Source organism: Lagenorhynchus albirostris, chromosome 16 (genome assembly GCF_949774975.1).
Source record: "Lagenorhynchus albirostris chromosome 16, mLagAlb1.1, whole genome shotgun sequence".
Lineage (NCBI taxonomy): Eukaryota > Metazoa > Chordata > Mammalia > Artiodactyla > Delphinidae > Lagenorhynchus > Lagenorhynchus albirostris.
Genome location: NC_083110.1, coordinates 23,488,742 through 23,515,910, shown reverse-complemented (window position 1 = coordinate 23,515,910; position 27,169 = coordinate 23,488,742). Strand labels below are relative to the sequence as shown.

Genomic DNA, 27,169 nt, shown 5'->3' with positions numbered 1-27,169 from the left:
TGGTAAGGTTGCAGGATACAAAATTAAAGCACAGAAATCTCTTGCATTCCTGTACACTAATGATGAAAAATCTGAAAGAGAAATTAAGGAAACACTCCCGTTTACCACAGCAACAAAAAGCATAAAATACCTAGGAATAAACCTACCTAAGGAGAAAAAGACCTGTATGCGGAAAACTATGAGACACTGCTGAAAGAAATTAAAGATGATACAAACAGATGGAGAGATATACCATGTTCTTGGATTGGAAGAATCAACACTGAAAATGACTATACTACCCAAAGCAATCTACAGATTCAATGCAATCCCTATCAAACTACCACTGGCATTTTTCACAGAACTAGAACAAAAAATTTCACAATTTGTATGGAAACACAAAAGACCCTGAACAGCTAAAGCAATCTTGAGAAAGAAAAATGGAGCTGGAGGAATCAGGCTCCCTGAATTCAGACTATACTACAAAGCTACAGTAATCAAGACAGTATGGTACTGGCACAAAAACAGAAATATAGATTAATGGAACAGGACAGAAAGCCCAGAGATAAACCCATGCACATATGGTCACCTTATCTTTGATAAAGGAGGCAAGAATATACAATGGAGAAAAGACAGCCTCTTCAATAAGCGGTGCTGGGAAAACTGGACAGCTACATATAAAAGAATGAAATTACAACACTCCCTAACACCATACACAAACATAAACTCAAAATGGATTAAAGACCTAAATGTAAGGCCAGACACTATAAGACTCCTACAGAAAAACACAGGCAGAACACTTTATGACATAAATCACAGCAAGATCCTTTTTGACCCACCTCCTAGAGAAATGGAAATAAAAACAAAAATAAACAAATGGGACCTAATGAAACTTAAAAGCTTTCGTACAGCAAAGGAAACCATAAACAAGATGAAAAGACAACCCTCATAATGGGAGAAAGTATTTTCAAATGGAGCAACTGACAAAGGATTAACCTCCAAAATGTACAAGCAGCTCATGCAGCTTAATATCAAGAAAACAAACAACCCAATCCAGAAATGGGCAGAAGACCTAAATAGACATTTCTCCAAAGAAGATATACAGATTGCCAACAAACACATGAAAGGATGTTCAACACACTAATCATTAGAGAAATGCAAATCAAAACTACAATGACGTATCACCTCACATGGGACAGAATGGTCATCATCAAAAAATCTACAAACAATAAATGCTGGAGAGTGTGTAGAGTAAAGGGAACCCTCTTGCCCTGTTGGTGGGAAGTTAAATTGATACAGCCACTATGGAGAACAGTATGGAGTTTCCTTAAAAAACTAAAAATAGAACTACCATAGACCCAGCAATCCCACTACTGGGCTTATACCCTTAGAAAACCATAATTCAAAAAGATTCATGTGGGACTTCCCTGGTGGTGCAGTGGTTAAGAATCCGCCTCCCAATGCAGAGGACACGGGTCTGAGCCCTGGTCCGGGAGGATCCTACATGCTGCAGAGCAACTAGGCCCGTGCGCCACAGCTCCTGATCCTGTGCTCTGGAGCCCATGAGCTGCAACTACTGAGCCCACGTGCTGCAACTGCTGAGGCCCGTGTGCCTAGAGCCCGTGCTCTGCAACAGGAGAGGCCACCGCAGTGAAAAGCCCGCTCACCGCAGCAAAGAGTGGCCCCTGCTCGCCGCAACCAGAGAGGGCCCGTGCACAGCAATGAAGACCCAACGCAGCCAAAAATAAATAAATAAATAAATAAATAAATAAATAAATTTATTTTAAAAAAAGAGCAATGTACCACAATGTTCATTGCAGCTCTATTTAAAATAGCCAGAAAAATAAATAAATAAATAAAATAAAATAGCCAGGACATGGAAGCAACCTAAGTGTCCATCAACAGATGAATGGATAAAGAAGATGTGGCACATATATACAATGGAATATTACTCAGCCATAAAAAGAAATGAAAGTGAGTTATTTGTAGTGAGGTGGATGGACCTAGAGACTGTCATACAGAGTGAAGTAAGGCAGAAAGAGAAAGACAAATACCGTATGCTAACACATATATATGGAATGTAAAAAAAAAAAAAAAAGGTTCTGAAGAACCTAGGGGCAGGACAGGAATAAAGACACAGACATAGAGAATGGATTTGAGGACACGGGGAGGGGGAAGGGTAAGCTGGGACGAAGTGAGAGAGTGGCATGGACATATATACACTACCAAATGTAAAATAGATAGCTAGTGGGAAGCAGCCACATAGCACAGGGAGATCAGCTCAGTGCTTTGTGACCACCTTGGGGGGTGGGATAGGGAGGGTGGGAGGGAGGAAGACACAAGAGGGAGGAGAAATGGGGATGTATATATACATATAGCTGATTCTCTTTGTTATACAGCATCAACTAACACAACATTGTAAAGCAATTATAGTTCAATAAAGACATTAAAAAAAAAGTTCATCCATACCAAAAAAATCTAAAAAAAAAGAAAAAAGACAGAATACAACCTGAATTTTTTATTAGACTAGGAAATATAATTTATTTCATAAAAATTAATTTTGTTACAATAGGAATGCTAAATGTTATTTACAGGTTGTAGTTTACAGAATAAACAGAGGTGGGATTGGGGCCATCCCTGCAGCCCTGCAGCCCCGAGCATAGAACCATGTCCATGGCCCAGGCGAGTGGTCCAGCCCCTGGCCCACAGGAGAGCTGCTCCCTGCACCCAGGCTCTTGGTCACCTCTCCTCAGAGGGCCTGCTAAGGGACCTGGCTCAGCTGCCTGGTTGCTGGGGAAAAGGGACCAGAGGGTCCTGGATCTTCCAGGAGTGGGGAGGGTCCCTCTGGAGCCCAGGGCACTGCGAGGGAAGGCCAAGGGAGAGGCACATAGAAGATACACCGACTGACCCTGTGGACTCAGAGAGGGCAAAACCAGGCACACCAATCTCCAGATGGCCCAGCCTGGACGCAAGGAGGGCACACATGTACACACAGGTGGGGTCACGTTCCCGGAGAGGCACGCTAATGTGCCCGCGGATAAAAGCCCCCCCCCAACGCACACACGCGCAAACACACCACAGAGATGAGAGAGACGTCAACAGCGTGCGAGGGCCCTGCATTCCTGCAGTGGCACTTAATCTGCGGTTCTCAAGGTACTCGGCTGTGTGGGGCTGCCTCTCAGGCTCGAATAAGCGGAGGAACGTCCATCGCACCCTGAGGCGGGCAGTCTGCAGACGTAGTCACAGCAGCCGTGGCAGATTGATGGAGCCAGCAAATCCTTTCCAGGCTTTTCTTATAAAGCTGGACAGTTTGAACCCTCCCAGAAGGCTTCAGGCCATTGGTTCCGTGCTCCAGGCCCTGGTACACAATTTCTGGGAATCCGATTAGAAATGGCACCTGGGGGGCTGGCCTGGCCTCACCCACCAAGAGCTCCCATCCTGGGCACTGAGGAAGCAGCTCGCTTCTGAGGGTGGGGCACGGAGGCGGGACATGGCAGACCACCGTCAACTTCTACCCACTAGCGTTCCCATCAGGAGGCTAGAGTGACGTATCAGAGCCCCAAAGTCCTCAGACAGCAGCCGTGGGGCCTTGGCAGAAAAAGGAACAGAGGCCTCAAGAAGGCAGTCATATGCCTGAAGTCACACAGAGGTTTAATGGCAAAGCTGGAGCTGGAACGCTGACTCCAGGCTGCCCTCAAGCTACCACGCAGGCCCACACAGCTCAGACTAGGAGCGAGCTGGAATGCTGAGCCTGTAGTGGACAGGCACCTTCGGCAGGGAAGGCTCACTGCCTTTGTCTGAGGCAACGTCCACACAGGCACTGGGGGATGAAGAGCCATGGTCTCAGCCTCAGGGGCCCAAGCCCCATGCAGGCCTGGCCCCTTCAGCAGCCCTGATAAAAAGGAACCCTCTCTCTCAAACCCAGCAGGCCCTTGACTGCCCACAGCCAACCCATTGCCCGGGGGGCTGGTGGGTGGTAAGAATCCCACTATCCCCATAAGCTCCCTGGTGCATGGAGGAAAGCCAGGCTGGGGACATTGGTTGCGACTCCAGCCCCCAAACCTGCCTTCCTCCAGGAGACCAGACCTTTAAAGGCCAGGCTGCTCATGGACCTGCTGGGGCAAAGCCCTGGGGTCAATGCCCAGAGGTGGCACTTGCTTTGGCTCGGGTGCCAAGGAGGAGAAGCCTTTGATGTGGCCTCTGTGCCAGCTGAAGATTCTGGTTCCAGCCATCACCAGATGGGCCAAAAGGGACCCTGGTGGCCCCTTGGAACATCCTGGAACAGGCTGCAGAGGGGGTGCCAGGCCCTCCACCCTGGCAATGCTGCCTGTCCAAGCTTCCTTCAGACTCTGTCAGACGGTGGAGGGAGGGTGACAGGGGGTGCCTGTGGAGATCAGAGCTGGGAAAATAGCCCTCCACCCTGCCTCCTCCACTCCGGGCCAGTGCGTAAAGCACAGCCGAGCAGCCACCTCCCAGCCTCCCACGCCACCCGCAGGGACGGCTGCTAACACGTTCCTCAAAGCCACACTGACCCCAGAAGCTCAGGCTTCTGCAGCTAGAGAGGCCCTCTTATCCACCCCTTCTGTTTTACAGAAGTAACCAAGCCTGGGAAAGGGCAGATCCCGGGCATTAAGAGAACACCCACCTGCTCCAGCCCACCTGGTCCAGAGGCTGCTGGGTGGGCGTGTCCTGGCGGGCCCCACCCTGGGATGCGGGAGAGAGATGTGTCCTGTCCATGGGGGATTCTCATCCCTGACTTCTCCATCTCTGTTAGGGTCCCGCTTCTGGGCCGTGGCCCCTCTCCAGAAGCCACCAGACCACAGTACTGGAAATTCTCCCTGGCTCACAGCTGGGCTGGCCCGCCCACACTTTCCATCCCAGGGCCTCTTCATCTGGATTCCTGGGAGCCCAGATGAGACTTGGAGCACCTGCCTGGGGCTGTGAGAGGGAGGCAGGACCCCACCCCAAGCCAGACCTCAGGGCTCCTTGGCTTTACTGATTCAGCATCTGCTTAAGATTTTAGGAAGAAACATGGGACCACAGCTCAAACCTCATCTGACCCTGTAGAGCTGTGGAAGCTGAGGCCTTGTAAGCATTTAGTCTAAGATAAAATCATTAGCAGCAAAGTGTTCCCTAGTCAGTCTCTCTCTCCCTGATTCTCACACACACACACACACACACACACACACACACGCTCCTGGCCAGAACCACGAGCATGCCCACACTCACCCATACTCAAGAAAAGTGTTTTCTATTTTTTTGTGTGTTGTTTTTTCATTTTCTTTTTCTTTTTTTTCTTAAAAAGGACTTATCCAAATATCTGGATAATAAATCATTTGCGTTTCCTAAGAAACTGGGTTTTCTTTTCCCTTGTGGTTTTGGTGTTTTTCTTCTTTGTTTGAGCCTTACTAGCAGTCTGAAGCTTTCTTTCTTTCCTTCTTTCTTTCCTCTTCCTTTTTGCTTGTGGACAGGAGAAAGCAGTTTGTCTGAACTGTACTTGACTCTTCGAAGAGGAAAACAGTGTGAAAGGAGAAAGGGGCTTAGGGAGGAGGGAGAAATCAACAGCTGAGGAAGAAAATGAAGAGCACAACTAAAACAGATGCACCCCAGAGACCCTGGGGCACAGGGTGGGAGGGCCACCTCCTTGCTCCCCTAGCTGCCTCCAGAGGCCCCATCCCCACCCCGGTTCCTGCACAGCGGTCTGAGGTCAGGAGAGACAGCAGGAGGTGGAGAAGGACCGCTGGGTCCTCCCAACAACAACGTCCATGGATTTCCTAAGGCTGGTCGTGGTCTGGGTTGAGGGGGCAAGGGGAGGAGGAGGAGGAAGGGCGATTCTGGCTGTGAGCTCGGGAGCAGAGGAGGCCCAACCGCCCCACAGGAGGTTGCCCTGGGTCTGCCTGTGCCAGCCGCCTGCTGGTCCCTAACAGCCTGCGGGTTTGGGGCAGCTCAGCAGTCCCCGTCGGTGGCCATGGCCACCAGCATCTCGCTCTTGCCCATCTCCTCCAAGGCACTCGCCAGGCTGTTGAGGTCCCCGTCGTCCTGCTGCAGAGCTTCCCAGAGGTCGAGGATCACACCCGTGGGGCTCGCTTTTGTGGCAAAGTAGTTCAGGTACCTGATGGAGGGAAGGAGAAGGACACTGGGCTCCCAAAATGCTCAGTCCCTCCCGGGAGCCTGGGGTGGAGGGAGCACTGAGGGTACATCCCAGGAGCACCGGGACGGTGGGCTCCGGGCTCCCACAATCCTGGGTCTGAATTCCCAGCCCCTCTGCTTGCAGGCTGTGTGGCCCTGGGCAAGTCACTGCTCCTCTCTGAGCCCCAGTCTCATCTCTAAAATGGAAACTGTCCTGCTCATCATCAGTCATCAGCATCGTTATTACTATCACTGAAAGACACTGGCCCCAGGAGAGGCTGTCCAAACCTAGCACTCCATTCTCTCTCTCCATCCCACATTCGTTGTCTGCCTGCTCTCACCCGCCCCATGCACTGCCCTGAAATCAGGAACAAAGGCTTTGACATCCTTACGGATCCCACCCATTCTGAGTAAGAGGTCTTCTACATGGCATCTGCTCGACGCAGGTGTATTAGATGGTTTCTCAGTAAGTGTACCATAACAATAATGATGACTAAATGCCATTATATTTATCCAGCACTTTAAGTTCTCCAGAAGAGTTCTGACACCAGGATGCATTCTGTCACCCAGCAAGCATTTCCAAAACACCTGCTCTGTCCTGGACACAGGACTGCTGACGGTGATCACGCTTGGCTGGTATCCTGGCTTTACCTGATTCTCAAGGGCCAGCACTCTGAGCACGACGCTCCTGAAGGAACCAGCTTCTCAGACTTAGCACACCCAAGCCTGAGCTCCTGGTCTACCGCAAATGGCGGATCCGCTCCTGGACCGTCAGGCTGCCTGCCCCACCCGCCCCATGGGGACAGAGGGAGGGGGGGCGGCTCTGGTCCAGGCCGGGCGGGCTGTCCCGACACTCACCGGTCCATGGAGAGCTTCTGCGCCAACAACCGCCAGTCATTGCCGCGCGAGTTGGGGGCGTCCAGGCTGTTGCATATCTTCTGGCGGATGGAAACGGGGATCTTGAAGGCGTAGGGTCCCAGCTGGGTGGTGACTGCACTGCTGGGGGCGGAGCAGAGGGCGTCCAGGGAGCCGGCAGGCGTCTGGAAGAGCAGGGGGCACGGGTGAGAGGGGCAGAGGGCTCCCTGTGCACGGCTCACTGGGCATCTGCCCCTCCAGCCCTCCTGCCTGGGGACTGTGAGCTCTTGGAAGCTCCGGCCGCTCCCCCGCCTCTGGGCAGGCTCCAGGTGCTCAAAGGGCTCCTCCCCTGGAAGGTCAGCTCTCCAGGGCCAGGGCTGTACACCCCGTCTCCGCCCTCGGGGTGCACACGCTAAGGCACTGCCTGGGCCAGTGCTCGTGCCACCTCGTCACCACAAAGCCACGAGGGCCTCAGCCCCAGCCTAACCCATGGGGACCTCCTTTTACACAAACGCAAATGAAGTCTGGAAAGGAGAAGTGACTAATCCATGGTCACATGCCCTGTTAGTGGTAGAGCTAGGTCTAGACCAGGGGTCCCCAGCCGGTCCGCAGTCTGTTAGGAACTGGGCCGCACAGCAGGAGGTGAGTGGCAGGGTCGGGCGAGCGAAGCTTCATCGGCCATTCCCTATCGCTCGCGTTACCGCCTTAACCATCCCCTGCACCAACCCCCGTCCGTCCGTGGAAAACCTGTCTTCCATGAAACCGGTCCCTGGTGCCAAAACGGTTGGGGACCGCTGGTCTAGACTATATCCAGTGCTCTTTACACTGCACTGCAAGGAGGGCCTCGCACTGTTCCTGGGTGGCCTAGGTTTTATAAACCTCAATCCGGATTATAGTGGTGGAGAGCCACAGGCCTGGGCCAAGCGTTGGCTGGATACAAGGTCCTGATACCGGCTCTCCCTAAAACCTTCTTTCTCATCTCCAGGTGAGGATCCTCGTATCTGTCTCCCTGGTGGTTGTACAGATTTGGTGAGTTTTGGTACAGGGCAAGCCCAGGCTCGGCACTCAGTAAGTCACAGCTGTTAGCAAAGAGTGACCAAGTCCCAGCTCAGACTTGGGAGGTGAGGGGCACAGCTCTGTGGGAGGTGGCCTTTCCCCCAGATGAGGAGGAGCCTGGGGTCTGCACGCTGCAGCGCCCAGCCCCGTGGGGCATCCGCGCTCCGGTCCTCACCTCTGCCAGCGTGGTGTGCAGCTGGAATATCTGGCCCTCCCCCTCCACCTGCCGCACGCAGATCTTGCAGGTGAGCTCCGTGGAGGCCAGGCTATGCCTCTCCAGGGTGAAGGTGCAGTGCAGGGCCTTCTGGCTGCCACTCCAAATGTGATAGAAGGGGATCTCCTGGGGGAGGAGGGGCAGGGTCAGGGAGGCGAGGCCAGCCTGCCCTGCCCTCGGGGAATGGAGGCGGAGGCAGGTAAGGGGGCCAGCCTCAGGGAGGGCTGGGACCTCTCCATCCGGGTGGGCAGAGGAAGAAGAACTGGGCAAGGGCCCTTCAGTTGAGAAAGGGAGTATATGGGTGAGAAGGCACGAGTCTGAATATGTGACTGTGTGGGTGCATGTGTCTGGGTCTGGGAAGCCTTGTGGACTCAATGGTGTCACACAGATGGGCGCGGGCAGAGGGATGTGACCATCAGAGATTAGTTTGGACAATCTGCCAGCCATGAACGCTCTTAGAGATGGTAAGGTCTCTTTAAAGATGATGGGTACAGACATTTGTGTGTGGGAGTATGTGACAGGGGTGGCAGGGGGAGGGAGACAAAGAGAGACACAGGGGTGGGAGTGGGGACCAAGGCTACAGGACCGAGGGAGGAGGCAGGGAGGGGAGTTGGTCTTCTCTGGGAAGCCCCCCAGGTGCGCCCCTCCCCAGCTCCATCCCTCCCCCTCCTGCGGCCCAGCCCTCACCTGGTACTTGGCCAGCAGCTTGCTCCTCCAGTGGGCGTGGGGCAGGTCGTGGAGGGAGAGGCGCAGGTTATGGTAACTGTCCTTAAACAGCAGGGGTTTTGGCTCCTCCACTAGGTAGCCACCCAGGGTCCGCTCCAGCTCCAGCACCTCCTGTGGGCCAGGGAGCAATGAGAAGGGGGAGCCCATCACATTTGGCCAAAGGGCCCTTTCCTTCTGCAAGTTTGGGGCTTGGGGACACACATGGGCAGAGGGAACTAGGCTGTAACATTGAAGGCAGGGAACCATCTGAGCCACAGGGCTGGGACTTGGTAAGTGCTCATAGAAGACTTACTGTGTGGAGAGATGCATGAATGAATGGATGGAGGGAAAAATAGATGGATGAATGGGCAGATGGTGGGACAGGTGGATGGATGAATGGATTTACAGATGACTGAATAGATGGACTGATGGATGGATGGTTAAGTAGATGGATAAAGAGATGGGTTAACAAATGGATGGATAGATCAACAGAGACAGACAGACAAAATGTTGTGCAGATGAATATACAAATGGATGGGTATAGAAACAGAACAGATGGAAGAAAAAATAGATGCGTGGATGAGTGATGTCTGGATGGACAGACAGATTATGGACTAAATGAATATACAGACAGATGGGCAGAAAGCTGGGTGGATGGATGGATGCATGGATAGATGGGTGAATGGATGGATGGGTGAATGGATGAATGGATGGACAGACGGATGGATGGGGATTGAATAAATAAAGAACGCCATCAAGCCAATATGTGGCAACTTCCCTCTTGATCTCCAATCCATTCTCTGACTATAACTAGATGTTACCCAATGCCCTAATACCAAGGGATCCACGCTTCAAGAGCATTTCCCAGGAGCCTCTAGCTATTATGGGCCTCCTGCAAGTTCAGGTCAGCCTGGTCCCAGCAGAAGACACTCACTCTCCCACAAGGCCTTTTAACCTGTGTTGCATCAGTCGGCAACTTGGAGTTTGAGACAAGTCACATGAGACTGAGAGGCAGAGGAGATAGAAAGGCCCACAGATCGTGGGCTGGAGGAGGCCTGGAGCTACAGGAAAGGAGAAGGCTTCATAGCAGCAGGGGATGGAAGGATGGAGAAGGAAAAGGGGTTTAAATAGGGCCAAGGCTCTGTGCTCTTCCACTGTTTGTCAGGATGAGACTGAGATCCTGGGAACTGGTGGGAGGGCTGGGCAGAGAATGGACAGGGTCTTAGAGGCTGGAGGGACAGGGTGGTACTAACACCTGCCGTTATCAGGTTCTAGGTGCTAAAATCCGGTCCCTTCACCTTCACTCTCTTCCTGCCCCGAACCCCTTCTCATCTGCCATGCACCCCCCTCGCTTAAGGGCACTGTCCGTTCTTTTGCACACACTAGGAGCTTGGCTGTCAGCCGCCACCCCCTCCCCCTCCCCCTGTTCCTCCCATCAGTCACTGTTTCTGTCCATTCTACTGACTAAACAGACTCCAGGCCCCTCTCCAGCTGTTGTCACTGTCTGTTGTCCAGGGTCCAGCTGCAGCCTCCCAATTGGTCTCCCTGCTTCTTGTCTACCCATCCCCACTGCGTAGCTTTCAAAAGAGCACCCGTGAACAGGTGTCCACCGGGTCTCTGCCCCCGCCCACTGGATAGGCTCCAAATTCCTTGCCATGACCCTAAGGCTGTTGGGAGGCTGAGCCCTGCCTGTCTCTCCAGCCCCACCTCTCACACCCCTGCACGCTTTGCCACACAGAACAACACACCTGCCTCTGCATAAGCCGCTCTGTCTCCTGGAATGTGCTTCTTCCTTCTCTGCCTGGAACACCCACCTGTCCCTTGGAGCTTAGGTCTAAGGTCAGTCCTGCTGTGAAGCCTTCTCAGACCCCCTCCCCAACAACCAGGACCTGCCAGCCGCTCCTAGGCCGATGTTCCCTTAGCCCCGCATCAGTGATCCCCTGGTCTGTCTCCCACCTCTAGCCCGCAGCTTGGTGAGGGCAGAACTGTGCCCAACTCATCTCTGTATCTCGAGGATCTGATGCGATTTCAATGTTTGAGGAACAACTGAATGACTGAATGAGGCTGATGGTGGCAGAGGGTGCCTGGCAGGTACCATGATCCTGGGGAGGGGGATACCGGAAGGTACCATGCAGCTGGCCGGCTGTGGGCGAGGTACCCGCAGCGTGCAGGCCCGTGTGGGTACCCAGGGCCTGGCCTTACCTTCAGTGCTACGGGCGTGTCCTCCAGGCAGTAGACCCTGAGGCTGTACTCCAGAGAGGTGCAGAGGGCGGGGGCGAAGATGGCCAGCTGGAGCCGCTTGACTGCCAAGCGAGAGCAGGACTCCCCCGTGAAGACGTAGGTGCCCAGCTGGTCCAACAGGATGTGGCAGGACCTGGCCTCCAGCTGGCAGTAGCAGGGGGTGTTAAGGGTCTCCTCATCCAGGGTGACCACCTCCTGCAGGGTGACAGTGGAGGTGAGGTGGCTGTACCAGCCAAGGCCCTGGAGAGGGTCCAGGCAGGTTGGGTTAGGGGACCCGGCCCCCCGGCCCCCCGGCCTTGGCTCCTCACCTCCCAGTGGCCCTGGTGGGCCTGGGTCTTGAGCTGGAAGATCCAGTCACCGGCACTGACTTCAGCGCAGTGTGGCACCGTGAGGATGACGGGGCGGCACAGCAGGAGGCCCGTGGGCCCGCAGGTCACCGAAGGGCTCAATACTGTCTGGGTCCCTTCCGAAAGCGGGCTGGGGTGGGATGGAGGGCAGGAGGGAGGCAGTGAGGGAGCGGTGCTGGCATCCTGGCTCTGCCCCAGCTCCTGGGATGGGAGAAGGCAGGACTGCGCCCTGGGGGCTCCCAGAGGCCACGGGTTAAGGAAGAATGGCACTGGCCTTAGGATCGTTTCTAAATTTTTGCTATTACTCCGCAATATTCTCAAAGCCAGATCTTTGCTCCCATTTTCAAAGGTTCTGCACTCCAGGGATGTTGTGGATAGGTGCTGCTAAAGTGCCCTCTGGAAAGCTGGTACCCATCCACACTCCCACCGACGCACCTTGGGAGGGCTGTGTTCCCATTCTCTCACCAGTATGAAGGTATTATGACATCTGAAAATAGTTTTGCAAGCTGATGAAGCAAAAAAACTTCCAGTATCTTATGGCTGTCTGAATAACTGTTTCTTTGACTACAAATTAGGTCAAACATTTTCTCATAACCTATTGGCTGCTATGTGTGTGTGTGTGTGTGTGTGTGTGTGTGTAAGAGAGAGTGTGTGTGAATCACCTGTTCATATCCTTTGTCCATTTTTGTACTGAGATGTTCAGTTTTTCTTATTGATCTCCCAAACCTCTTTACATAGTGAGGATAGTAGCCCTTTGTCATATTGTAGCCAGCTGGTCAACTGGTTTTCAGTTTTATGATTTGTTGTGCTGGTTTTGCATGGTTTAAATGTGAACATAATAAGATCTAGCAATGTCTTCCTTGGAGAACTACCTCTGGCCTTAGGATCGGACTTAGAAGGGGAGATGGTGACATTTGAGCCCAAGGTGGGCAAGCAGCAGGGAGAGAGAGGCTGAGGAGGGGGCAGCTAGGCTGGGGCTAGGGTCTCTATACTCACAGGGTGTTTTCTGCCTTGTTGATGAGGAGGTACATCTCGTAGAACTTGCCCTGGGGAATGGCTCCATTGGGCACCAGCAGGCTGACCCCTAGGGGGAGAGGGAGGTCAGTAGGGAAGGGCTGGAGGGAGTCCAGGAGCTTAGAACAGGGGATGGGGGGTTGGCCCCCATCTTGGAGCAGGGAGAGAAAGACATCTGAGCTCCTGGTGGTCACCAGCAAGGAGTGGGGAGAGGGGACTGGGTGCAGGGAAAGGCCAGGTCACTGACTGCAGAGGGGCTGTCCAGTAGCACAGGGGCCACTGGCATTGCGATCGGGTGTAGCGATGGGGCAAAGACCTGGAGTCTGAAGGTGCAGTGCCAACCCCAGCCTAGCTCAGTGTATGATGCTGGGAAACTGTCAACTGCTGGCTCTGCAACCTGAGCTGGGCAGCCCTGCCTTTTCAACAGCACTCTGTAGGTTTGTTGACTATATCGGGGTATACTTTCCCACTCACCAGATGGTGAAACTGAGGTTTAGAGAGTTCCCCTGCCCTTGTGAGGCAGAGGCAGGCCTGGACTCCAGGTCTTCTATTTTATAATCACTTCTTCCCCTTGGGCCTCACTTTCCCAATCTGTGAAATGGGACCAGGGAAGCCCTATCTTCTGCTGGGTGAGTGTTGAGACTGTCTAGAGGGGACATGCTGAGGCCAGACTGATGGGTGAGCAGAGCAGGGACCCACCTGTGTCAGGGATGCTGAGCCTCCCGCCCAGGCAGCCAAAGGTGCCGCTGACACTGCTCCCCGGGTCACGGGGCATGCCCAGGAGCTGCTGGGAGCCGAGGCTGGCACTGCGCAGGTGCAGGAAGTGGGCATCCCGGGCAAAATCACCAGGGTACGTGCCGGGTGGCAGGACTCCCAGCAGCTCAGCCCCGTCTGCCAGGCCTGGCCCAGAGCTGGTGGTGCTAGAGTTGTAGACCTTGATCTTGAGGTTGGGCAGGGAGTCCAGCAGGGGTGAGTTGGTCATTGGGATCTTGTCGACCGAGTCCTGCAGGGCGTACATGGGTCCGCGGTAGATGCCCGCACTGGCAGTGAGGTCCGGAGGCACAGATGGGTGCAGGAGCTGCGGGTTGTCTGCAGGGCCGGGGGCTGCAGTCAGACCAGCCATGCCTCGCTGGCCCTGTCCCACTGTCTGCACCTGCCGGGACGCCTTCCTTTACAAAATCCTACCCAAACGTCCAGCTCTGAAAGGTTCCATTGCCACCTGCGGTAGGAAGCTTAGGGACTCCCCACCTAGGTTACTTCTTCTTTCCTGCATCTCTGTAACCAAACTCATCCAGTGATCTTTAGAGAAAACTCTAGGAAAACCTCTTGAGGGAGTCAGGAGCCTCTGCTCTGGTCTGGCTGGTCTGGCTGGCTGTCACACCCCCTGGGAACCCTGCCTGCACCCGCCACCCCAGGCGTTCCCAGGTCCTTACTGGGCCTCGCAGTCTTAAAGTTGACTGGGTGGAAGCCGCCAGTGAGGGCGGCGGACGAGTCGGTGATGTCGGTGTCGAAGTCCCGGCAGTTGCGGCGGTACACGACCACCCCTACCACCACAAGGACGGTCACCACCACGAAGATGGACACCACAAGGCCTGCGTACAGCGCCACATCCCCCGAGGACTCCAGAACTGCGGGGACAGGAGGGCTGAGTGAGGGCCAGGGGGCAGAGGCGCTGGCCCTGAGGGAGCCAGAGATTCCCTTGGTCCCTGGGGAGAGGCAGGGCCTGGGACAGAGTGGTGTTGTGCTAGGTTCTCATCTGAGCCCTGCCAGACAGGCTGGTGACCTCAAGCAAGGCTTGAACCTATCTGAGCATCAGTCTCTATAAGTAAAATGGTCTAAATGTCCCTGCCTCCCTGCCCTGCTTCCCTCCCCGTGTGGCATGAAGAGGCAAAGGGACTCCTGGAGTTAAGGCTCCCGAGAGTTAACTCATTGCTCTCTGCCCAGGAGGTGACAAGGCGCCTACGGCTCAGAGTCACAGGACCACTAAGTGTCCTCTCAGAGCTGGGATTAAGACCTAGCGCCTCACCAGCAGCCTGCAGCAATCTCTATAGGACCCAAGGCCCTGATTCCCAGAAATCTCTGCAAGTAGCCGCTCTGAGCTCACCTTCCATTTTGTGCTGAGGGCAGGAGGTGGGCGGGGGTGGGGAGGGAGGGATGGAGGGGGAACAGGACGAGGGGAATGAGATGCGTGGCAATGGGATGGAGAGGACGGGAGCAGGTGGAAGGGAAGGAAGGGGCTCAGGGAGGCAACCCATGTCGACACTCCCTGCCCCCAGACAGGCTGCTGGGCTGGAGGAGGTCCAGCTCTGGGCGAGGGGCAGGGCAGGCTGCTGCTCAGCTAGAAGTAACTCCACATAGCTAGGCGAGGAAGTGTCAGGGTCAAGAGGCAGGGTCCAAAGCAGGGCTGCCCAACAGAACTTTCCATGGTGATGGCCCATCCCGTGTCTGCACTGTCCCCCATGACAGCCACTAGCCACAGGCGGTTATTAAACTACTAAAATGCAGCTGGCTTGACTGAGGAAATAAGTTTTTAAATATATTTATTTTCAGCTAAGATAAATACAATTTTCAAGCCACACGTGGCTAGTGGCTACTACACTGGACAGCACAGCCTAGCCAAGACGGCTGCCCTTCCCCCTTGTTTCCTTTGGGAGCTCCGGGAAGCCCCAGTCCACTCCCTCCCCTCCCCAGGGACCCTCGGAGAGGAAGGTCCGCTTTCCTTCCTGGTGGGGCCTGAGCTTCAGCAAGGTAGGGCAGGGCCCTCAGCCCTCATTTTTGCCTGCTTCTACCACCTTCTGGACCCCCATCTCTCCTCATCCTTGGGCTCCCCAGGAGAGCTGCCCGAGAAGGTCCCCAGGGCTGGGCTCCCACCTCTCTGGGGGCTTCGCCTCGTGACATCGTCACTAATCATGGGGGTCACTTGCCTGGTGATTTACAATATCTAATCAGTCACCAGTCTGGCCCCCCTGTGAGTTGCACTGAAGGCCTCATTACTGACTTGATAATTCCAGAATTATTTGGAAATTGTGGTTTAATTACCACACGCCAATCTGCCCAAGCAGCTTTACCACAGCGGAGCATAGCCCTTGGGGGATGAATGATGAGCCCCCAGGGTCTGACGCAGAGCAGCGGGCATCCCAAGGACCTAGGAGGCTTCAGTCGGCTGCTGGGGGCACAGTGAGGGGCAGGTGTGGGCCTGCTTGCTGGCGGCCTCCCACAGAGGACAACCAAGGGGTGGGGCTCAGAGCACCAGCTCTGGCCAAATACTTAGGTTCGAATCCTGGCTGGATCCTTGGGAATGTCCCTTCTCTCTGAGAATCAGTTTCTCCTCCTATAACGGGAGGGGTCAGGATGGCATCCTAGGGCCTTTCTGTCAGCTGAGGGTCTGCCTGTCTGACTGTGATGAAGGCCATGCCACATGCAGCGTCAGGTGCTGGGAACCCCGTGGAGGGCTGGTAGTGGGCACCTTCAGCTCTCCCTGCCCCTCACCTTGCCCTGCACCCCACCCCCTGGAAAAGCCAACTGAGGAAAACCAGGGATCCCCCAAGAGGAAAGAGAACAGCCATGAAATGGGACTTACGGTGGCTTTTGGGGTCACTTAGAGTTTTCTTATCTGTTGAGGGAAATAAAGGGAAAGACAATGACACAGACGGCAGGGAAAGGGTGGTAGAGGAGGTGACGGGGAGATGCATGGATGAGATGACAGAGTAGCAGGTGGGCAGGGGCCCCGAGGGGCTGCTCCACTGCAGGCTGGGAGGTGGGGGCCAGGGGGCCCGTATCTGGCTCCAGAGCCCCCACCCTGGGCCCTGCCTTCCAAGGACTCACTCTGCACGCACAGCCCGTCGGTGCAATTCTTGGAGTCAAGCAGGGTCCCGCTGCAGTCCCGGCCTCCGTTCTGGGGAGGGGGCGCCATGCACTCGCGGCTGCGCCAGTGCGCACACTCGGTGCTACAGGCCGACCACTTGCTCCACTCTGTCCACGCGCCATCGACTGTGGGGACACAGCACGTGGTGCATGGGGACACACGCATGCACAGAATGCACACACGGCTATGTGTGCACAACACAGCAGTGCACACACACACACACACAGTGCAGCAGGGAAAGAGGAACCCAAGACACACGCATGCCATCCAGAGAAATCCACGCCTCATGCCAGCGCAGAGACGGGAGCACCAGGTGGGCGAAGACAGCCCAAATAGACACATAAGGTCACTGACGCAGATACAACCCAGGGCACAAGTGTACACACAGAGGCACAAACCCAGGGTGAAAAACACCACATCAGTCACACAAACATGTCACCAAAGAGAGAACACAGACCAACCGAAGGGCCACAGAGTAACACAGAAGAAAGAGAGGACTGCAGGGTCAGCGGCCAGGTGTGTCTAGCAGTCGAGGGCAGGAGCACAGGCTCTCTGACCCCAGGAGCCTCTGGGGCCCCGGCCTGGAGAGCAGACCGCCCACCCCTCAGACTGCAGCTCAGAGCCTCTGCCTCTGTGTCTCCCGCAGCCCAGGGCAGAACAGGAGGTCAGCGGGCGCAGCATCCAGTCCAGCCTGGTGAGCCAGCTGGGGGGCCCAGGACAAGCACCTTCTGTCCTCACCCACCCCAACGGGGAGAGGTGGGCTGTTCTGACTGGCAGACACCAGAGCACAGAAGGCAGGGCTGGGGCTGGCATGGGGCTGGGCATGGGTGGACTGCCACCTGGCCGGTGGCCTCACCTGGGCACACGGTGGTGCAGGCAGTCTTCTGGAAGGCCTGGCCCTCACAGAAGGCACCTCCATTGAGTGGGGCGGGGTTGGTGCAGGTCCGTGTGCGCTTCTGCCAGCCGCGGCCACAGCGGTTGGAGCAGGGTGACCACTCGGCCCAGCTGGACCAGCCGCCGTTCACTGCAGGGGTAGCAGTTGTCAGCAGGTTGGCATGGCTCTTCGCCCCGTGGGGCCTCCAAGCCCCACCCTCCAGCCATGATGAGGCGCCTCTGCTGAGGCCTGGCCCTTCCTAGTTGGACCCCTCCTGCCTCCAGGGCTGTGGACTCAGATACCAGCGGGCAGACCTGGGCTGCATCTGTCAGCACCAGAGGCAACCCAGGAGGTCACTGTCTATTCCCCGCCCCATTGTACAATGGCAAACAAAGGTCCAGAGAGGGCTGACACTTACACAAGGTCTCCCCGTGAGTAATGGGGAGCTTGGAACTGGAACCCAGTACAGGGCTCTTTCTACGACACTCGTCGCAGCCAGGGCTCTGGCCCTCCCACCCAAGGGGACGCAAGGAACAGATGACCGGCCTGAGCAGTAGTCCCTAACTGCTAGAACAACAGGCTCGGGGATGGGGATACCGACTGGGCCCTGCCTTAGCCTGACTCTCAGAGAACTGGGTTTTCCCCTTCAGGGCTAAGCAAAGGGCCTGAGGAGGGGCAAGTGCTCCTGGCTTCACCGCTAGCTTTGCTGTGTGGCCTTGCGACGGCCCCTCCCCTCTCTGGGCCTCCTCTTCCTCCCCACCCGTTCACCAAGGTCCTGCCGGCTTCCGGGTAGGGAAGGGTCAGCCGTATAGCCCCAGACTATACGGGGTCCCCTCGGCCGTGTCCTCCCCCGCACCCCCACCCAGCCCACTCTGGGCCGCACCGTAGACAATGATGGTGGCGGTGGTGCTGCGGCGCTTGGCCACGATATTCTTGGCCACGCAGGTGTAGTTGGCCGTATCTGACAGGCGAGCCTGGCGGATGATGAGGTTGTGGTCGATGGTGAGCAGGAAGTTGGTGTCCTGGGTGGGGTCGATGACGTCCTCGTTCTTGAGCCATTCCACCTGCAGGGGCACGGTTGCAGCTGTGAGGGCCCAGGGCCCGATCCCCTGCACCCCCGGGAGTGGGCCCTCTCTTGGGGGGAAGGGAGGCCTGACCATAAACAGGACTGCAGTTCTAGCCATGTCCACCCATGGTGGTGACACAGGGGGCAGGGCCTCCACGGGCCAGGCACCGTGCTGGACACTACGGAACACAGTGGTTAAGATGACCACCCACCAGCTGAGTGGCCTTGGGAAGGGACTTCCACTTGGCCTCAATTTCATCAACTGTAAGATGATATTTAATAGCACTACCCATAAGACTACTGTGAGAATGAAATGAATCAGTATATGGAAAGTGTGGAGGCCATGCCTGGCTCACGGTAAGTACTGGTACTAAATAAGAACATGTCTTCATCATTAACTCTGCAAACTGACTCCCTGAGCCAGGGTGAGAGGCCTGGCAGGTGATTAAAAACATGGTCCCTGGTCTGGCAGACCTGGGTGTGCAAATGCCAGCTCACTAGCTGGGTCACCCTGGATGACTGCTTCACCTGTCCCAGTGCTGTGTTCCCAGCCATAAGATGGGATGACAATATCCACCTTGAAGGGTTGCTATGAGGACCAGCGGGCCGAGTGCCTGGCACATGTGGCAGCCACGAGGGGTAGCTATTACAGAAGGTGTCTGTCTGAGCTCATTTCCAGATGGGGGCCGGGGCTGGGGGGAAGCTAAGTGATTAGAGCAAAGGTTCTGAGCTGGAAGCCCAGGGTTCCATCTTCCCCAGTCCTGTTCTACTGAGGTCCCTGGCAACAAAGCTGAGATGTTTCCCCATGCCCTGCTCTGACTAGAGGACCACGAGTGCGGGCAGCGGGAGAGAGGAAGCAGGCCTGGAACACAAGCAGGGCAGTAAGAGGACAGGTGGGCACCACCCAGGGATGCCCAGGCCATGTGGTGTAGGAAGGGGTGATCAGCTTGTGGGCTGAGTCTGTGCTCAGATGCACGTATTACGATCCACTAACGCTGGGGCCTTGGGTTCTGGGTGGGGTGGGGGAAAATGGTGTATGTGGCCACTTCTCTTGCAGGAGACTGAGCCTGGGGTCAACCCAAGGAGCCCTGGGGGTTCCTGCCCCAGCTCTGCCCCATCCTGTGGGGTTATGCCTATGGAGGGCCCAGCTGGGGTCTGGCATGCGCTGAGTTCTACAGAGGTTGCAGTTCCCTTCTCTGTCTCTAGCCTTGATATCCCCATCTGTGAAATGCGAGGGCTCTGGAAGTCTGAGGCATTGTGGCTGGTGGCAAATAGCATGCCTGGCTGGCGTCTGCCATGCCCAAAGTTCCCCATATCCCCACTCACCTCAGCCACAGGCACCCCCTCTGGTGGGCGGCATTGCAGGAGAACTTCATGGTCCAGGGGCACTTCCTTGCCCAGGGGCTCCTGATCGAAGTTCTTGCGCAGGTCTGGGAGAAGGAAGGAAAAGTGTTCCAAGGCACAGTCAGGCGGTGCAGGGAGGAGGCCAGTCAGGCAGAGCTGGATCCTGAAGGGCCCCATTCTAGCCACTAGGTGGCAGTGCACACCAAGGGAATGTTCACGGGGACACCCGGCCTTTACCCGGAGAACTTCTTCTCCAAGATGGGGGCCTCACCAGGTGGACTCCGGGGGAACAAGCTTCCCTCCCTGACTCTGGGATCCTATGCACATGGTGGCCGGGGATGGTGAGGAAGCTGGCAGCTTCCTTATATAAAAGTAGGCAAAAAAGGGCCGTTAGAAATCCTGGGGCCAAAGGTGTCACAGGTTCTGGGTCATGGAGCCTTCTGAGCTGGCATCCCTGTGCCCTGATGTCTGTGTGTGAAATTCTCTCTCCAGGATCCACAGGGAAGGGGAAAGGGCCCAGGAGAATGGGGTGAGGGTGTCAGGGTGGCATACATGCAATGCGGACATAGGCCCGGCGACTCTTGGTGGTGCCCGCAGAGCTCCAGGCCACGCACTGGCACCAGTAATCTTCCAGCCCAAACAGCTCCTCCACCTGCTGCCGCAACACCTCGATCTGCACCTCTCGCACCTGCAGGCCTGGGAGGAGGAGAGAGACGCCATCAGGGGGCAGGTCTGAGGACAGAAGACACCAGACATGGGACCATAGTATCTCTCTCCTTTCCAACCCGCTGAGTCCTGTGGGCTCCTCTCCCAAGTGCCTCACATTTCCATTTTTCTCATCTCATCTGCCTCGAGCCTGGCCCAAGCCACCACTGCAGCTCACCTGGAAACTCAGTGGCTAACACAAGCCTGCTGCCCCCATCCAATCGACTTTCCACCCTGCAGATAGCTCTTCAAAAGGCACAAATGGCATGTCATTCCCCTGCTATGTCTCCAGTCATCCCAGTGTAAAGACCCAGACCTTCCACGTGGCCTCCAGGCCCTGCAAGATCTACCCACTGCAGCCTCACTGGGTGTCTTCCAGGCCCTCATGTTTTCCTGGCCTCTCTAGCCACAGGGCCTTTGCACATCCAGCCCCCTGCCTGGAACTCTCTTCTGTCCTTTCTGTGTCCAGTGAACTCCCAGTCACTGTCAGCTTTGGGCTGGGCCTCACTTCGGAGGGAAGCCCCCTGATGCTGGCCCACCCCCACCAGCTGCCAAAGTACCGCTCAGCACTCCCACCACTGCACTGGACATTGGTCTGTGCAGTTATCATTCCCCACCAGGCCTGATTCCCTCATGGCACTGACCATTACCTGGAACTGTATTATTTATTGACGTGTTCATGTGTTAACTGTATCTCCTGCAGGAGAATGAGGTGGTGCTTTGCCCTGTTCACTGCTGTGGCCCAGGGCCTGGCACAGACAATGGGCTCAACAAATATGAGGCAAGCATGTGGCCTCTCTCTGGTCATGGCTCAGGAGCCTGTGGCGCTGGAGTTGAGGGAAGGCCCCTCTTCCTGGGAACCCCTAACCTCTCAATGATTCCCTGCTAGGGTCCAAGGGCCTCCCTGAATGACTGGATCCACCAGCCCACAGAGAAGGAATCACTCAGTCTTTGCCAATCCTCCCTTGACAAAACCCTCTACATTCAGGAAACGGATGAACCCTCCTGGATGAGGGCACCCATCCGAAGCTCCTCCCCAAAGCTTGTGGGAGAACTGTAAGGCCTCCTCCACCAGGAAGCCCTCCCTGACTACTCCCTTGGTCTCGGAATTCCTAAAGCTATTCCTCCTCGCCATCATGTATCTGAGCTCATCTTCTCATGGTTGCTTGTGGGTTCTGATAAGCCCCTCAAAGGCGGGACTGTTGAGTGTACACATTGTAGTCCTGTGGCATGGTGGTTAGGTGGAGGGCTGGACTGCTTCTTGACAGGTTTGAATTCTGGCCCTACCTTCACTCCCCAACTGTGTGACCTTCACTAAGTTACGTAGCCTCTTTGAGCCTCGGTTCCCTCATCAGAGTAAAACACTCAGGGTAATTGCCTGAGTGTTTCTAAATGAAACACTAAATGAATTCTAAATGAATCATGGCAATTACAGCACCCAGCCCAGGCTGGACACAAATCTAATCTGGCAGCTCATCTGGATCTCATCCAGCCCCTTCCTTTTTCATCTGGAGAAACTGAGGCTTGGAGAGGGTAGGTGGCAGGCCCAAAGTCCCAGAGCAAGTTGCCAGCAGAGCTGAGATCAGCTATCTGGCGTCCTGCCCCAGTTAGAGCTCTGCCCAGTAATGAGTGACAGCTCTCTGGACCTCTCCCAGTGAAATCATTGCCTTAACTCTCCTGCATCCTGAGGGAGGGGGGCCCTTGCACTGGGAGCCCAGACAGTGAGGAACCCCTCCTGATGGCCAGGGATCTACATTGGAGGGGACTGGTGTTTGCTGTGGGTGGAACACCAGGAGGGAAGAGGCTTCTTGGGGGACAGGGGCCCTGCCTGCTGCCAGTGGCTGCCTGGACTGCTTGCTCTACAAGCGATGCTGCGTGGCCCGGGGCAGGAGAGTGGGGCCCTGGCCTTTATTCACCAGGCTGGGAGCCTGGAGGAGTGGCCCCTCTCTAGGGGGTCATCCATCCAGAATGTTTCAGGAGCACCCAACAGCTGGACAGATAAACTACCACCCAGCAGGGCTTGACACCGTGGCAATGGTCACCAGCAGGCAAAGAGGACAGGGGCCTTTGGTTCCCCAGACTTGGGTCCCAGACTAGGTGTCCCCCTCAGCATGATGGCCAGTGGCAGGCAGTGCCTGGACCAGGACACCCAGAGTTGGGCTGACTGCCTTGACCTGGCATGAGCTAGTGGGTAGGCTCATCCCACCTGTTTTGGCCCTCAGCCTGTTTTCAAGGCTTCAGAGAGTGCCAGGGAGGGCTAGGGGTGGAGAGAAGGAGGAACCAGCCACACTGCTGCCAAGGGTGTGGCCTGCTGGACCACTGTCCATTCTTTGTAGCTAATGGGGACAACAGTGTCTTGATTTCTAGGGCTGGCAGGACTTGTGTGCCTGGTAGCAGGGGAGTAAGAGCCACCCTGTTACTAATAATCACAGGGCCTGTGAGGGACCCTAGCAGGATACACTGTCCCCTTGCTCTGCAGGGCCAGAGGGGCTCAGGGGGACAGAGAAGTAAGAATAGGTTTCAAGAGGAAAGAAGCCAACAAAAACCCAGAAAGAAGATGGAGGAAACAGGTGTTTATTGAGCACCTGCTGGGTCCCGGCACTGTGCTCAACGCTGTACAGGTACCACCTTGTTCCATCCTCACCAAGACCTGTTAATATCCCAGTTTACCACGAGAGAAACTGGGGCTCAGAGAGGTTGAGTGACTTCCTCAGGGTCACACAGCCAGAGCATGGGGGCAGCTGGGATATGGGTTTTTTTCCTTTTAAAAGTTTCTTTTTTGGTGAATTCCCTCGTGGTCCAGTGGTTAGGACTCCATGCTTTCACTGCCGAGGGCGCAGGTTCAATCCCTGGTTGGGGAACTAAGATCCCACAAGCCGTGCGGTGTGGCCAGAAAAAAGAAAAAAAAATCAGATAAAAAATCCTTTTCTTGGGACTTTCCTGGTGGTCCAGTGGTTAAGAATCTGTCTTGCAATGCAGGGGACGCAGGTTTGATCCCTGGTCAGGGAACTGAGATCCCACATGCCACGGTGCAACTAAGCCCGTGCACCACAACCAGAGAGAAGCCCACGCACGGCAACGAAGGGCCCGCACACTGCATCCAAGACCCGATGCAGCCAAAAATAAATAAATAAATATTTTTTTTAAAAAATCATTTTTTTATTTTTAGATTTTGAGTGAGAATGAGACTCCAACTCTAACTTTTAAAATTCTTGGAATTCTTTAAAATTTTTGGTAAAATATACATAACCTACAACTTACCATTTTAACCAGTTTTTAGGGTACAGCGTTGAATGACATTAAGTACATTCTGGGGTATGATTTTAAGCCTGAGTGGTTCTGAAATCTGTCAGCTTTTCACAGAAAAATAGAAGTTGAAGGAGGAAGAAAGAAGGAGAGAGAGTGAAAGAGAGTATGTCAGGGGAGAGACACAAGAATGAGACTGAGGCAGAGAGAGAGAAACATAAGGGAAAAAAGACACAAAAGGAGACAAAAGGAGACGGGGATGAGAAGGGAGAAGCAGCAGAGACAGAAGGAAAGAAGAGAGGGCTGAAAAAGGAGGAGAAAGAAAAGGTCAGGGAAGAGATGGTAAAAATGAAATCAAAGCCAAGGCAGGCCCTGGGGCAAAAGAGCCACCCCGAGCCTGGGGTTGGTTGGGGCTGCCCAAAGCCGGCCGTCCGCAGGTGACCCGCAGTGGGTGGCCCCCCTTCTTGGCCTGAGTCGGGGAAAGGATTTCCACCCCCGAAGCTCCTGTACTGTAAACAGGGGCTGGGCTCTGGGAGATGTGAGGAGCCCCAGGCTCTGCCTCCTGCCTGGGGTGGGGGGTGCCCAGGGTCCTGCACACATCCCACGCTTCCTCCTAGTTTCCCACGCTTCTGCCACTCTCCTCTCCTGCAGGACTTGGGCTGCATCCTAGCACCATCTCTATGATTATTTACTTAATATTACAGGCCTTTTAAAAAACTGAAGCCAACTGATTTCTACGAAGGAAGTGTTGCATCATTATTGTGAACAAAAACAGTATCATTTCTCACCAACACAGAGGACCTGTGAAACTAGCGATGGTCTAGAATTCTGGTTGGGTGTTGGGGCAGGGCTGCAAGACAGAGCCGGCTCCTCTTCCTTGAACAGGGAGCACAGCAGGTGCTGGGGGAGCGGGGAAGAACCTTGTCCCCGACTGGACCTGCTCTCTGATGTAAGCAGAGGATGGAAGGTAACTGGAAAAGGGAGCTCACTCTCAGCAAGGGATTTGGTGTTGTTTCACCTGGTCACCCAGTCAGACAGGGCAAGCGGCCAAGCCTTGGGGAAATACTGGTCCAGGGTGAACCTCAGAGGGGACATGGAAGCCCGGGGTTGCCGTGGCTGTATGAGGTCTCACACGGAGCCAGGGTGGAGCCAGGCCCAGGACCCTCTGGGCCTGGGGTGACCTGGGGGTGCCCGGCAAGTGGGGTGGGCTCACCGGTGGCCTCGTCCAGGCTCTCCTGCGTGACGTGGTCGTTCTGGCTGACCCACTCGCCGTTGCACTTGAAGTAGATCTGCGTGGCGGGGAAGGCACGGCAGCGCAGCTCCACCGGCTTGTTCTTCACGATGTAGGCGTCCTGCGGCTCCCGCAGGAAGTGGGGCAGCGGCTCTGCCGGCGCCGACGGGAAGGAGTCTGGGAGCACCTCGCTGCCAGAATCAGTGCCTGCAGAGGGTGGAGGGTGGGAGGGCTCCGTGAGGCCACAGGCTGGGAGGCCCGGGTCCCTTTCGTCCCCTGGGGGCCGTGGCAGAGAGAGGAGGCCAGGGGAGGAGGAGGGCTAGCAGCTGGAGGAGACCTGCTGGGCCGCCCTCTGTGGCCTGGGTGAGGTCTGACACTCCTGTGGCCTCGGTTTCCCCACTGCGACCTGCTTTTAAGAGGCTGTGTTTTGGAGCCAGTCCCAGCCCTGTGATGCTGTGTCATTCTACTTTTTTACAGATGGAGGAGTCAGGGTGGCCCAGGGAGGTGAGGTGACCCGTCAGGGCAAGGACACCCCTCTCCAGCTCTCCCCACCAGCCCTCCCCGGCCTCCCTCCAGTTTCCCACGGCGATGCCACAGTATGTGAAGAGCTGGAAATGGGCCTGAGGCTGGAGCTCAAACCAGGCCGGCTCTGCCCCGAAGCCACAGCTGCCCTGTGCAGCCCCAGCCAGCCAGGCTGATGGAAGCAGGGAGACAAGTCAGGGCCCACAGGGGCGAGGGTGGGCTGAGGTGGGGTGGCAGCAGCAGGCCTGGGCTCCCTGGTGCTTGTTCCCAGAGTGCTGCCTCCTCCAGGAAGCCCACGGCAGGCAGCAGCATGCAGGGGAGACCACCTTCCCTGTAGCCTCCCCCCAGACCCTCCCTTCCTCTGGTCTGTGGCTCTGATCCACCCCCTTAGCATTTCCCACTTCAGCCAAATCCACACCCTCGGCCCTATGGATGAGGGCACTCGGGAGGCTGGGAAGGCAGTGAGGCTGTGCAGGCGGCCATCTCCTCCCGCAAAGGGGCCAGATGGAAACCGGCCGGCTCCCTGGAAAGAACAGCACCTCGGGAGGTGAGACAAACAGGAAGGGAGAGGGGCCTGGCCACCACCAGTGTGGGGAGGGAGGGAAACCAGGCTGGGCCAGCCTACTGGTTTACAATCCACGTAGGAAAATTGACTTTCCAATGCCAAGCCCCAAACAATCAGGTGGCTGGGGACAAGCGGCAGGGGGCTTGTCCTCCTCTGCTAACTGCTCCTGAGGAAATAACGAACTAAGCTGCAGGGGTGCATGTGTCTGCCCAGCCCCTCGCCAGCCTGCGCAGTCCTGTCACTGTCCCAGAGCTCCAGTCCATCAAGTGGAGCTGGGGCCCCAGGAGGCCACGGGAATCTCAGGTATGGGGAGCCCCCCTTTGGGCAGAGGGGCCAAAGGGACACATGGTTCTTCAAGAGCAGAATGAACAAAATGTGCCTAACGTGCTTCATCAGTGTCCTCTCCTTGTGGATCACAGCTTCTGCTAAGTCGGAGGCTCTGAGAAAATGCATGGGCTGTCACTGGCTCCAGGCTCTGGGCTGTGGGTGGGGTATGTGTGCGTGACCTGGGGGACCGAAGGGGAAGCCAGCAAGAAAAAGGATGAATCCAGCATGTTCCCCGTGACCCATGGAGAGCCCTTAACTCCAACCTCGTTACTTCATCTCTGAAGCGGGAAGGGAAGTGAGCACTCCTCCTCTCTCTGGGATCTTTTGAGGATCATATGAGATAAACATGCATGAGTGCCTAGGAGGAGCCTAGGTACAAACTGCTGCATCAAAATAGCAACTAATGCTTCCCTGGAATTAACTGCTATGTTTCCATTTACATAGTTAACTTACCTAATTCTTGCAACAACTTTGTAAGGTATATTATATTGGTCCCCAGTTTACTGGGGAAGCTGAGGCTCAGAGCAGTTAAGCAACTTGCCCAAGGTCACACAGCTGGCCAGAGGCAGAACCAAGGTTTGAACCCAAGAAACCAGACTTCAGTGTTGCCCAGGGCTCCACACTGCCTATCTTTGGAGGAGCTCCATAACACTGTGGGTGTCCCCATACCTGAGATTCCTAATAGACCCTGACACTGGCCGGGTGTCTGCAATTATGGGGGCTCTCTCATCAAAGGGCCAGCAAGGCCAGGACTGTTTTTTGTGTTTCAAAGCTTGGGAAATTGAAGTCCATCAAACTGACGCAAGGTCACCTGGTTAGTGGGCATCTAAACTAAGAAAAGCACCGAGGATTCCCGAGGCCAGGCCAGGGCTCCCAAACACCTGCTT

General features: G+C 55.6%; 1 protein-coding gene across 5 annotated transcripts in view; it reads right to left on the bottom strand.

Moving 5' to 3' along the window:
• Positions 1 to 2,491: 2,491 nt before the first annotated feature.
• The window catches only part of UNC5B (unc-5 netrin receptor B), an 87,139-nt gene continuing 62,461 nt past the window's right edge, over positions 2,492 to 27,169 (bottom strand). Inside the window, exons 2-17 of one of the 5 annotated variants that reach the window (XM_060126039.1) lie at positions 24,851 to 25,075; positions 20,239 to 20,418; positions 19,669 to 19,772; positions 18,160 to 18,340; positions 17,259 to 17,426; positions 16,363 to 16,527; positions 16,118 to 16,150; positions 13,971 to 14,165; positions 13,237 to 13,626; positions 12,520 to 12,607; positions 11,485 to 11,653; positions 11,138 to 11,371; positions 8,918 to 9,067; positions 8,192 to 8,356; positions 6,964 to 7,145; positions 2,492 to 6,088 (exon numbers count right to left, since the gene is read on the bottom strand). In XM_060126039.1, the coding sequence (XP_059982022.1) occupies positions 5,923 to 6,088; positions 6,964 to 7,145; positions 8,192 to 8,356; positions 8,918 to 9,067; positions 11,138 to 11,371; positions 11,485 to 11,653; positions 12,520 to 12,607; positions 13,237 to 13,626; positions 13,971 to 14,165; positions 16,118 to 16,150; positions 16,363 to 16,527; positions 17,259 to 17,426; positions 18,160 to 18,340; positions 19,669 to 19,772; positions 20,239 to 20,418; positions 24,851 to 25,075 (2,795 nt within the window). In that variant the 3' untranslated portion in view covers positions 2,492 to 5,922. The remainder of the gene's footprint in view (positions 6,089 to 6,963; positions 7,146 to 8,191; positions 8,357 to 8,917; positions 9,068 to 11,137; positions 11,372 to 11,484; positions 11,654 to 12,519; positions 12,608 to 13,236; positions 13,627 to 13,970; positions 14,166 to 16,117; positions 16,151 to 16,362; positions 16,528 to 17,258; positions 17,427 to 18,159; positions 18,341 to 19,668; positions 19,773 to 20,238; positions 20,419 to 24,850; positions 25,076 to 27,169) is intronic. The other 4 variants (XM_060126041.1, XM_060126044.1, XM_060126043.1 and 1 more) reach the window with 4 other exon arrangements.